General features: G+C 32.5%; 1 protein-coding gene across 2 annotated transcripts in view; it reads right to left on the bottom strand.

Moving 5' to 3' along the window:
- Positions 1 to 570: 570 nt before the first annotated feature.
- The window catches only part of LOC119670626 (zinc finger protein 37), a 30,141-nt gene continuing 17,040 nt past the window's right edge, over positions 571 to 13,671 (bottom strand). Inside the window, exons 2-3 of one of the 2 annotated variants that reach the window (XM_038080958.1) lie at positions 1,453 to 2,757; positions 571 to 1,164 (exon numbers count right to left, since the gene is read on the bottom strand). In XM_038080958.1, coding sequence (XP_037936886.1) covers positions 980 to 1,164; positions 1,453 to 2,757 — 1,490 coding nt within the window. In that variant the 3' untranslated portion in view covers positions 571 to 979. The remainder of the gene's footprint in view (positions 1,165 to 1,452; positions 2,758 to 13,671) is intronic. The other variant, XM_038080959.1, reaches the window with a different exon arrangement.

Here is a 13,671-nt window from a genome sequence, read left to right as displayed (position 1 = left end):
AAATATTCAATTAAAAGTATTTTATCTTAATAACTTATGCAAATGTTATTTTAACTACAAGTATTTTTAATTAGAAATATCAGAACTTCGCATACCTTTTTTCGTTATATCAACTACAATAAAATTAGATTTTATGGATGAAAAATTTTGAATATATCATCCGTAGAACTTTGGTTTTAGGACTAATTTAGGTTCTCATTTGGAGTTTGTGTTAAAGGTAGGTATCTTTAAACGGTTGTCCGTGTACTGAACATGTATGTCTGTCTGTAATTATTATTTTGTATTAAATTTTTTTTATATGTAAATATGCTACAATAAAAATATTTTTCAAGTTATTTTTTTATATTATATTTTAATACAAAGATAACGATTTTTTCTCATAAAAATTTAACATATAATTTTGTATATAGAATTTCTACTTATGTTCCATAATATTCGTTGCATGGGATTTTTACTTTTAGTTGGTTTGTTTTGTTTGCGCTTCTTGTTCTCTATTTTTAAAATAATTAAATTTATTTTGTATATATAATAATTCTTTTTCTTTTTGCTTTTGTTTTTGTTTTTTTTTTTTGGTTTTTATTTTGCCTAAATATATATGATCTAATAAAAAATCGTAATATGAATATTAACTGGTACTGTAATTCACTCGTACTTTTCTAAAATGCATCTTCAGCTTTTCAGAGATTTTCGATTTTCGATTTCCGATTTTCAATATTATTTTATCTCATATCTAATTATTTCATTTATCTACTATATTTTTCAATATATTTCCATTGTCTTTTATATAAATTTTCGGTTCTTAACTTTTTATCCCTTCTATTTATTATTTTTGTCATCTCTCTTCTCTTTGAAGTTTTAATAATAAGTTTTGTTAATATTTGATTGGTTCGTCCATGCTGTGTTATCTTTCATTTTATTTTCATATGATCTATTTTGGTTTTTACTTTCTTCTATTTCTATATATTCGTTTCTATTTTGTTTACTTGTTCATCTTTTGAGTATTTTTATTAGTTTTTCTTAACTTCCATTTGACTTGCTTATTTTCTTGCATTTGTTTCTTTATGTTTTCCATTTCTTCAATAGTACATATATTCAAGTATCTCAAGAAATTTGTTTTCTCACAATAATTATTATTTTCTTTATCTTCTTCTTCATTTTTTTTACCTGCAAAATGCAAATTATTAAGTAATTAATTTCTATGTACAACTATTTTCTGTAAAATAAACTTTTGCTTTTAGCTACTTTTCACTAACAAACACTTGAAAGTGTTCCCTATTCAATATTAATATTATTTTATACATTATTATTATCTTTCTTCTTGTTTTCTAACCCTACACATTTGCCTAGCCAGCTATCTATCTCTGTCACTTCTTACACCTTCATACATAATTACTGAAATACTTTTCATCTAAGCTACAATAATATCATCATCGTTTTCGTCACTACTCTGACCTGAATCAATGCTCTCCCCAAAATTTTCAAGTCCACTGCGAAGCACATTCGCATTTATGACGCCGTCTTTCAGGCACGCCGATTCCAGGTGTTTATTTAAATAGGATTTGAGGGCGAAGGTCTTCTGACAACGGTTGCATTTGAAGTTCTTGTCACCCGAGTGCGTCTGCATGTGTGCGCGTAAGTTGGAGCGATCAGCGAATGCCTTACCGCAATGTGCGCAGGCGTAAGGCTTTTCACCGGTGTGAGAACGCAGATGACCTTGTAATAGCCAAGGGCGAGAGAAGAGTTTACCACATATGTCACAGCTATGCGAAAGTTTATGTGTCAATAGGTGCATTGCGAGTGCTGGCATCGAAACGTAAGCCTTGCCGCATGTATTGCATTTCTTAGCTGATTGCGAATCCAGTGAGCGATGAGTTTGCTTGTGACGCGACAAATTGCTGGACGTAGCGTACTGCTTACCGCACTCTGAACACTTATAACAACCTCGTTTCTTTTTATATGTATCGGAACGGCCGTCGGTTTCTTTGGTGCCTTTCGAAGCTTTTGTGCGTCCGTCTAATATATTAAGGCCTAGCTTAACAGAGTCAATAGAGTTGTTGCGCTTTAATTTAATACCTTCACCTTGCCACAGTTGTGGTGACTGTTGGCTTGATTGACCTGAATCTGAGGATGACGACAGGTCAATGTCTAAGTCTGAGGAATGGTCTGAGTTAGGTGGTGTCAATGGTGAACAATTGCTGGAATTCTCTGTGCCAACTTGACTATCATAATTGCTACTAATGTAGCGTATTTTAGAAGTACCATGCTGCAGATGCTTGCTGTCATATATAGTGTTATTATGGTTCTTGACATGCGCATTTGGATAATATGTTTGTGTTTGTTGGTTGGAAGCACTGGATATTTCTTGCATAACAGTTGAGTGATGAGTTGTTTTGATTGACGCTTCCTGGTGCATCAAGGTGACGGTACAAGGGGGCGTCAGTGGTGGCAGACTCTGTGACAAAGAAAGAAGATCATGGGCGGCTTCAGTTTCTTCGACGCTGTGTTCGCGATAAAGTATAGACATGTCCTGTTGTTCTTGTTTAATTGTGCATACTGTGGGTAAAGTATTAAATTTCTTATTATTGCTGTTATTATTATTTTTATTATTTCGACCAACACCATTAGCTGGTGGAGCATAAAAGATGACTTTACTGTCTTCATTTGGCAAACGACCATTCATAAGAGGCTTCAAGCGTAAATTGCCATAACTTACAGGAGCACTAGAGTTTGTAGAAAAATATTCTGTTTGCCAATCTTCTGAAACGAAATATTTTAATAGTGTTAATAAATAATGGAAAAGTTTGTATATTTAAAGGAATATATGCTAATACTTAAATAACTGTAAAAATTCGGTATAAGTAAAAAATTGAGTAGATTATATTATGGAAGTGAAATATTGGAATTACTTTTGCTTGATATTTAAATAGAAGTTATATAGTATAAATATTAGATATATGTGTGTACAATGATGTAAAATAAAAAGAAGTAAAATCGTTGCTTATACTCCAGACTAAAAAAGCATCTTAACAGGTATAAAGGCCAAAGCGATTTGCACATAGTCATCGTCGAAAAGAACAGGCATGACCCGATTAGGTAAATTAACTTGACTATTGATAGAATTGGTAGAATTGGTAGATATGCGTTGCAGGAAATACTACATATTGTAATTATATTGTAATATTGTAATAAATATATTGTAATAAAAGTTATTTTATTTTATTTGAAGCGCCTGGATATTTTTCTATATATGATCGTGTTCGTACTATTAGTTATTTAAGGTTTGTCGATAGCAAACCTTGCCAAGAATAATGCGTTAAGCAGAAGTGCTATGAGCTTTACTGAGGTAATAACCCGATTCCGCGAATTTAAATTTAGAGACTTTAATGAGACTTCAACACTATTGTGAGAATCGAGGCTGGTGCTTAACTGAAAAGAGTGTTTCATGTCAAATTTGGGTAAGTAGAAATATGAGAAGTGCATGTAGCTAATGGAGTGATTAGTTAAGAGATTGCAGATACTCAAAGCAGAGTTGATTGGAGAGAAGTTCTACGTCAAATACACAACTAACATTAAGTTTTAAGGTCCACAGGAATAAATAAGTTTGTTCAGTATTTAACCTCATTTAAAAGAAGTTTAGATGTTGTGAAATTAATTTCAATATGCATTATTATCCACTGGTTTAGAATATTATAAGTATTTTTAATATTTTATATATATGATATATACTTGCATGAATTCGATATAACTTTTTTTGACAAATTCATATAACATATTGTATATTAGAATAAATTGAATTGCAAACTTTCCTTAAAAATATATTTGTATATTTATAAAATGCTGACAATTTTGTTGGTTTGAGTTTAACTTTTCATTAGAATTTGGTTTATCGCAACTAATTTGTATTCAAGAAGCTTCTCATCACCAAAATAAATTCGTTCATTGCAATTTAAATATTTTTGCTAATTATAGGAGGGCACACACAGATACCCGAATAAATATTTGGATATTCATGTGTGTTTGTCGACTGCCATATAAATTTAACAACATCTGCTGCAACAGGATTCATTTATTTTACCTAACTAATTTCAATACAATTGCGTAATTGCACACAAAAAGTTTTCCCTCCCAAGCTGCGATGCTGCGGGCAAACTAAACGATTTGAGTGACGCAATGTTGCCATGCAGTGATGTTAAATCGCGTAATGAATAAACTAAATAGATACGTGTAGCATATATGAAGTGCGCTACACAGATACAGAGATACACAGATACATAGATACACAGATACATAGATACGAATGTACTAGCACTTGCAGACGCATACATGGACAGATATGTGAACAGAAAGACAAGCCACAGTTGCACTACGAAAGCGGAGCAAATAAAAGGAGCGCATAAAAATTGTATTCTGGATGAAAAAAAGTTGGAACACTAATTGCCATCACAAACTCACAACCCTTTTTTGTAAGCAAATGAATATGATGAGTGGGTAACGAAATGTTTTTGGGGTTTTGAAATAATTTCAAATTTGGCACACGTAGCATCCTGTTGCTTTTAACAGTAACGAGCATTCAATTATCTGAATATGCAACGTATATAACATCAATAGCAGCAATAACTAAAATACCTACAACGGCCGCCATCAATGTATTCTAGAATAAAATCATTTCCACATTTCCACAAATATTGTGTGGAACTGTACCTTTCCAATTGACAATGATTATTTAAATATGAGGTTATTTACGGCCGGATATTCGCATTTGAGCCAAAAGTATAGCGATCAGCGTCTACCGCACGTTTGCAGCCAGCAAATTGAAGTCAAACTGATTTAAATTTACGTGTACAATCAACTTAAATCCAACAGCAGCAATAACAGTAATAGTAACAGTAACAGTAACAGTACTTGCAGTATGGAAAAACGTATAGACTGTCAAATGGAAGGACTTAAATAGAGACAGACAGACAGACAGACATCGTGCATAAATAGTACGTGCGCGCAATAATTCATTAACAACTGCAACAGTAATAACAGCAATAGAAGCAAAAATAGCAGCAGTAGTTAGCGTACCAACAACGATACCAATGAGACAGCACCATCAACATCAACAGCAACATCAACATCAACATCAACATCGGCATAGAAATCTGCATCAGCAACATCATCAATGATAACGGCACTAAATCATCGTATGCAAACAACGTGGCAGCAAAGCAATAGCAAGGACAGCTTTACATCTCACAGATACGTCCAACGATAACCAATTTCATTTCAAGCACTTACACACTCGCAAGCCCACATACGAGTATATGCTAATCCACCAATACAGTGGCAGTTACTCGGGCAGATACTGTGGCAGATACTGTGACTGTTGTAGAGCGTATCTTGCAGTGCTGGGAACTGCAACGAAAATCACAATTTCACAATTCATAATAAAAATTCGTAGCACATAAATTCGCGTATGAAGCGAAGGCGAGCTTTGAATTTTCCATAGCAAAAAACCGAAATCATAAAACCGTGAAAATAGATTTCACATTCAAATTAATCGATGCTCTTTATCCTGTTTGTGAATTTTAAATGAGTTCGATTTGCTCTGTGCAACATGCGAAATGCCACAGACCAATGCTGACTTTTCCATAGATGCATGAGCACATTTGCAAACGCCTCCTCCTCCCATTCCGCCTCCGAAGTCACTAAGCAACGAAATTGCCACATTTTATGAAAATTTTATTTACTTTGTATTCATGCGACATTTTTAGGCTTTTTTGTTGAATTATTTTTTGCGAAATTTAATGTTTTTTTTCCGAATTTGCGTAGGCAATTTTAACGTCACTCATACGACGTGGGCAACGTGTTTTCCTTAATCAAATTATTCGAAGCGATCTTTGCAGTTTAATTTTGTTGGCTTTTAATTATTTAAAAGGGATTAAGAGCGAGCAATTATGGCCACATTTGTTTGCCTTTTATAGGCTGATGTCTGCAATCAAATTACTCAGATTCAATATTCAAATAATTCAATTTTCTTCAACTGCAAACGTTTCTCCTTTGACTTTATTGTCTTTATTTTCTTCAAGATTACTTGCCATTATATATTCCTTTTCATTTTCAATATAAATCGTGTTTTGTTAGGGAGCTTACTTGTTCTTTTTAGAATCCTGTGAAGTCTTTTTAGACTCTGACTTAAGTTTTCTAATCAAATTTCAACTTTTTACGAGCTTATAGTTAGCATACTATATCAACTTTTAAGGACATTGTCTAAAATGTGACTCAAGGACTAAGTGCGATCACGCAAAGTGTCTGAGTCTTAGATTTTATAGTTAAACGGACCAACAAAAGTCGATTCAAATTATTTATTTTCAAACATAAGAGTTTTACATTTATTTACGTATTAAATATAGTTTTTTATTTGTAGGATTTACAATTTTTGCAGTCACTTTGGCATTAGTTTCAATTGATTAAAATATTGAATATGATTGTTATTGTTGTGAAGTTCTTTGTGCAGATTTGCTTGCCAAATTACTGCTATTAGTGATCAGAAACAAAGTTTTGGTCCTTTATTTCTACAATACCTCCTATAAAATTTATTCCCAAACCCTCTGCTGAATAATCCATTTATTGCAATCGATATTAAGCAGGATTAATCATAGATTGATTGTTAATAAGTAAGGAAAATTTATTGATATATATGGTCCTTGAATTGTAAGTAAGGAATTAATGAATGAATGACATTATTTTTTATAATAAAACTAACTTAAGTACTTGGTCCCATGAATTTGTTAACGATAAAAGTTTTCCTCGTAGTATCTAGCTCGTTGCTCCTTCAGAAAGGACTGGCTTAACCAGTTACTCTCGTTTGCTGACCTTTGCAATTTATTCGGTCAAACAATATGATTTATTACGCTTTGTTAAAGCTGGTGTTAAAGAAATATGGTTTCACAAACATTGCCTTAAAAAGAATTTATAATGAGATAAATCTTTATTTTGGAGCATTCAACACAGTCTACGATAACTGGAAAATCAAGAACCATATTTCCATATTGTCTGTATTGTTTACATGCAGTCTTGATCCATGAAAGGAAAGTTCAAAAGATTTTATAGTTAACATCCATTGAGATTTCTGTTTATTTTACACTGACCAAGTTGATCCCGACAAGTCTAAGCTTTTCAGTTATACTCAAATTATGTGTGTTTAACAAAAGCTCCATTTGGTGATACATAAAATGTATCTGCAGTTTTTTTAATCACTTTTTAACAATAATTTTCTTTAAATTTTTAAAATCAATTTTACTTATGACCTGCCATGTTTCAGGTAGCTGCATAATTTCATCGGTATAAAACTTTCGATGTAAAACTTGTCCAAGTAATTTTCAGCGGCTCTTTCGCCAGCCAAGGTCCATGCTATATTATGGATACATCGGAACTATTCAACCAAGTTGTTTCCTTGAGGCGAACGAGATGTGAGCAGTAGAGAACCAAATTAACCATTACACTAGGGTTGCATATTAATTTACCTTGGAATCCTACCATACTCCAATCATAACATTGTCTGCCCTCAATCCAGACCTTGAAGCCGTTTGTGGATAGTCTCCGACATTTGATTATAATCGCTTGCGTTGGGTATATTTTTCTTTAATCCATTTTTCTTCAACTATAATGTTTCGATTTCTTCCTAGTTCAGAATTGTTTGGCTGATAGTAATTCGATCAATCAAATTTTTTTGCGTTAGATTAAGTGGTATTTAAGAGTGGTATCGATATTTAATAACTCTGCTGCTACCTAATAGCTTGTGGTTTATCTTATATTTATCTGCTACATAATTTCTTACATTATTTAAATCGCCTTATGGAGCTTAGGCTTGACGTAGTACTCTTTTCCCATTTGCCTTTGCTGTGTGCGGGCCTAGTCCAGTATTAAGTGTATTTAGTGGTCTGTCAACTCTATTACTCGACAGGAGACTGATATATTTTTATGCATTCTTTATCTAACTACCGCTTTATATACTTTGTTCTTTGGAGTATCGTCATCTATTCTCACGACATGACCAAGTCAGCGAAACCTTGGACAACATTATATAATGTTGTGATAAAGCTCTTATAGTTCGTGGTATATGCAGGTGTAGTAGTCGTAGTCAACTTGTAGAGGACCAAAGATCTTACGATAAACTTTCCTCTAGAAGACTTTCAGTATTCTTCAAAAATTTTATAAGGTTTTCCAGCGAGTGGTTGACTAGATCGAGGGATATTTCTGATATTTTAAATTTAGGAACGGAGCCAAGCAAACCACTTGTGGATGCGGCATTCACTAACTGCGTCTTCACCGTAAACTCCAACATTTTTTCACGATTTTTGCTGTAGCTTAGTCTGCGCTATCGTAATATAGCATCACATAGCATATTTCTTCAATTTCGCACAAACAAATGTGGCGTGGAATGTTAACATTCAAACAAGTGTTCGTTTAACATATTCGGTCGGATTAGTATCGTGTATATGATTAGTAATACTATCTAGCGATAAAAAGTCGCGAATATTTTTTATATTATCCAACCTTAGAGAGTGATGTACGACCAAATTTTGAATGAAATGATATTTTTATTAAAAATGAAAACATAAAAAATGTCATAAAAACCATTCAAAGTTCATTTAGTTTTGGCTAGTTCCTTTTTTTCAGATAGAATAGAATAAAAATAAGCACTGCGCCTATAGTTGATTGTGCTGCAACAGACCCTTACCGAATGAATGAAAGCCAGAATGTCAACCGTTGAGGACCTCCTAATTGAGAGAGTAATTTTCGACCCAGTGACCTGTTCCAGATCAAGACTGGGCAGTCACAGAGAATGTGATTGGAAGTTTCGTCTGCTTCTAAGTAGAGTCGACAATATATCTCTTCGAATAGAACCCATTTTCGTTCTATTAGATACTTTTTATTATTTAGAATAAAATGCTTTAAGTAAATTGAATTTTATAATTAAATCGTGTAAAATCAAAATTTCAATATTAAATTAAAGATAAAAACCCAGTTATAAAAGCGCACTTAATTTTTAAAAGATTTTTTATTTATTTCGCTAAATTCACGTAATGTATCTAAGGCGTATGAAAATAGAAAACATTGCATGGGATACGTACACATACCTATACATACACCCGTATATATCAATGGAGTTCTCTAGTATGTAAAGATACATTTTAAACGTTTTATGTGAAGTGTGCGTTTTATGGATTTAACAGCAACAGCAACAGCAGCAACAACAACAGCAACAACAAGAAGAGTAAGAGTAACAGTGAAGCAACAACCATCGCATAAGAATTAAAATGTATCTTTTTTTTATATGTGCTCAGCAAATAAGAATTTCAAGTCAGGTGCCAAGTTGCCAACTTAACGCATGTGACAATTTAAATCAGCATGAGAATAAAGTTGGTTGAGGAGGTTGTGTAGTGTGCCGCGGCAAAGGAGGTGGGTGGGGGTGGATAGGAGCAGGCGGATGGAGTTGTTTTTATACAACTAGATTCTAGATAAAGATATGTATATATATATGTATATACGCACACTTATTTATGTATTTAAAAAAGTGTTTTGCTGTTAATGGAAAAAGAAAATGCCTTCCATATTAAGATAAAATGCACGAATCTTTATTTTTATCTTCTTAATAGGGTATGTCATGCAGGATGCGTCAAATTGTCTACACACTCTCGAATAGCAAGAGCAATAGTTTAAAATTTTTAATTTAGATAAGTTTTTAAGGAATTTTGATTTAAAAAAAAAAAATTGGAAAGGAAAATAAATTTTAAATTCAAGTCTTAATGTTTGCGCTACAAGGAACATATGCAAAAGTTGTGAGAAAGAAAGTTTACTATTAAAATATTTATTGATTTTAATATTTAATTTGAAAAGAATAATTTAAATTATTTGTGAAGATTTTGTGAACCAACTTTTAGATTGAAGAAATTTCAAGTATGGGAATTAAACACATACCAAAATCCGAACGTATTAAATTTTTCATCAAAAATTCGAACTCTCCTCACAAATCGACTTGCAATACTCGTACAGGAAAGTATCTTTTCGGAGGGGTTCCACTTGGATTAAAAAATAAATTGAGTTCAAACAAACAAGCAGAGAAGTTATTTGAATACAATAAAAGCGATTTTGTATTTATGCATATTTATCCAAAAATTCAAGTTGCAATAATGTGTATAAACAAATTCAAAATTCTATTGTTTGCTTAGAAATTTAATACTTTTTCCTGTCAACACTCCTCCGATTCCTCCAACCTCAGCAGAACCGAGTATGTTGAAAGTGCTGACAAAACAAACAAACAAACAAACAAACAAATAAATAAGCAAAGTATACAAAGGATATGGAGAGAATGGAAAAAAAATGCCACACAAAAAAAATATAAGTAACTAAGCACATTTTTTGTTCATAAAAAGGCGCTCAAATTGTGTAAAGTTGATTTTTGTTTGGCAAAAGTATTTATATTTTCTTAAAAAATCTCATACAATAACAATAAAATGCCAATGTTGAGCTGTAAACAACGTAACATGAGTTCCTTAAGGATGATCCTTTTATTTGTTTGCGCAAAATATGGGCAACACCCAACCCAAGTACTCCTTTCGTCTAATGCCTAATGCCTCATGCCTTATGCCTCATGCCTTATGTGCTTTTTGCTATTTGCTTCTGGCTGATTTTGCTATTAGCCGTTATGGCTAAGCACAAAGGCCAAATAAAAAATCTTAAAAAATAATATTAACTTAATCGATAATTGAAGGACATAGTAAACCGACGCACATGGACATACCAACCATATCAAGAGCAGCAAGCAGAACAAGGACAATAGTAGTATCAACATGCACACAAAAGCCAATCTTCGCAGTCCTTTGACATGTTTGAAGTCAATTGATGTCATTTTTCGGTATGTGTCAAAATTCCATAGCTTGTTTGTTAGTTACTGTTCCGGTGAACATTCAAGTGTGGAACTTTTATCTTTTTAACATAAACTTAAGTTTATTTGTATCTCCATTAGTTGGGTTAACTCACAACGGACAAAGCGACCAATAGTTAAACACTTACATTAAGACCGAAAAGTTTTCGGAAATTCTCATTTAAAATTCGCGCGCTGTATATTTTTCGATATTTTAAGTTTATGTAGTTTGGCAGCAATTAAGGACAATTACTATGCCAAAAATGAGCGCGAACTGTCAGACAGTTCGTTTACGGCAGCTGTTGAAACCAGTTCACCTCAGTAGTGCGTTGCGAAAAAAACAATGGAAAAAAATATTGAACAAAGAGTTTGCCTCAAATTTTGTGTTTCGAACGAAATTTCGTGTGCAGAATCGTTGCGAATGCTACAAAAGGCTTATGGGGAATCAGTTTTATCGAAAACTCAAGTTTATGAGTGGTACAAAGCCTTTCAGGACGGTCGTACGACCGTCGAAGACATTTCGCAACGCACTACTGAGGGGAACTGGTTTCAACAGCTGCCGTAAACGAACTGTCTGACAGATCGCGCTCATTTTTGGCATAGTAATTAAGGACAGTGCTGCCAAACTACATAAACTTAAAATATCGAAAAATATACAGCGCGCGAATTTTAAATGAGAATTTCCGAAAACTTTTCAGTCTTAATGTAAGTTCATTCATAAACAATTTTAAATATTTCCAATCATATTTCCTAGAAAAAATTTGACTTTTTTGTTTTAAGATTTTAAGAAATTGAAATTTTCACATAAGAAAAGTATATGCCTGAGTATGTATTAGAAAGGTTATAGTTGCAGAGCAGTTCCGATATTTGCAGAGAAGTTGCAAAAATTATAGAAAGATACACTACAAGTTATTATTTTTCATTGACTTATTAATAAAAACTATTCTTTACTATATAAAAGACACAAGTTCCCACAATTTTTAAAGTTTTATTACTTATACTATTTAAAGAGTATAAGTAATATATATATAATTTCATGCAAATTCCCTCAGATTTTAGATAAACGAGTACTATGTATAAATTTCAGTTAAGGAAACTTTGGTTTTAGCCAAGGATTTTTCAAGAATCTCAATCAAATTTATTTGCACCATCCTCATACAATTAGCAACTTATCAGTGTCTAACTCATATGGCTATTGAGACACTAGAACATCTTAAAAACAGTAGTGATTGCTGGTATCCGAAACTTACTTGTCAGATATTGGTATTGCCATTGCAATAATATAGCTGGTCATGCGGCCTATACATATATAAGATATATTCCATACATCAGATGAAAATATTTATATATTTGGCTTCATATATTTATCTTTATATCTGATATTATATCTTTATCTGATATATATCTAATAAAAATTAAGATATTTCTTATATAGGGCATTTACAAGAAAGGCATTATACAGATGCTTCAATCAAAGCGGAACCTACTTAGTACTGCATTATCGGTGCTGGTGGGTCATTAAGTAAAAGTATGAAATAAAGTACAGATTAAGAGACCACCTACGTCTAAGTTGATTTAGAAAACCATTGATGAGTTGATGTTTTTGAGATGATTAATTTTGATTCCATACATTATGATAAAGATTATATGCTTTTATGATAATTTTCAAATAATAGTCAGCATATACTTTGTATATCGAATAAAACGATTTGGTTAATGTTTCACTAAGTTTAAAATATGCTACCTTTGTTCGATGCTCATATTTGCATAGGTAATATAAACCCACAATTCATATATAATAAATTCATTTTAATTCTTCGAAATGTCATGCTATTTTGTCAGCACATTAGCGAAAGACCTATCATATTGACTTGAAAGTTAGCAGTCATTAGACTGTACTGGTAGGTTTATTAATTCACACTCAAACTTGGAAATATAGTACCATAAGTTCATCACATAGGTTTTTATCAAACACTGTCGAATGTGGAAAACATGGTAATGAGAAGGAATTGCCAATATGAATTTTGAAGCCAATCTCTTTTTTATCAGATATAGAAACTGACATTAGAAGACGGAAATAACAATATATCGGTCATATCTGATAGGAATAGTTGATGCTAGATTTATTTTTATTTATTTTGCATGGATATCTATTTATCTACTAACTATACATATAGATATCCATAAATGGAATATTAGGTTTTCTAGAAATTGAAATGAAAGCAAAAAGGAGAAACTTCATTTCCTTCGAATGATATATAATATTTTTAATGAATTTAAATTAAATTTTTGCAATTTTTAGAACATTTTTTAACTAAATTTTTTTTCAATCTTAATAGAGTTTTTTCCAGTCCTTTAGCTTATCTGTTACCTATGCGGGGCACTGTTTCGCACAATTTAAAAATTCACAAAAACTCAGAACAAATACGAAAATCGCCTTGAGTGTTGCTTTGTGCTGGTTTCCTCCATTTGCTGCATCTCACATGCTACTTGCCGCCGACCTAAAGCCAGTGTTGGTCATTAATGCAACTAATAACACAAATCGCTTACAAAGTAAAGTAATAAGCTTTTGGAGCCTACGGGCTACAATCCAACGCGAGCACTGAAACTGAAGTGAGGATTGCTTTCATAGTAAATCTGCTAGCATTACTAACTGACACACATAAGACACTGACTGAATCCTATGCTTTCCCATGTTTGTAGTTGTTGTTCTACCAGTTGAAAGTGTTGTGATTGTTGTTGTTGTTGCAATTTAGCCT

The sequence above is a fragment of the Teleopsis dalmanni genome, chromosome 1 (genome assembly GCF_002237135.1).
Source record: "Teleopsis dalmanni isolate 2A chromosome 1, ASM223713v2, whole genome shotgun sequence".
NCBI lineage: Eukaryota > Metazoa > Arthropoda > Insecta > Diptera > Diopsidae > Teleopsis > Teleopsis dalmanni.
The sequence above is the reverse complement of the archived record's forward strand: the minus strand, read 5'-3'. Positions and strand labels throughout refer to the sequence as shown.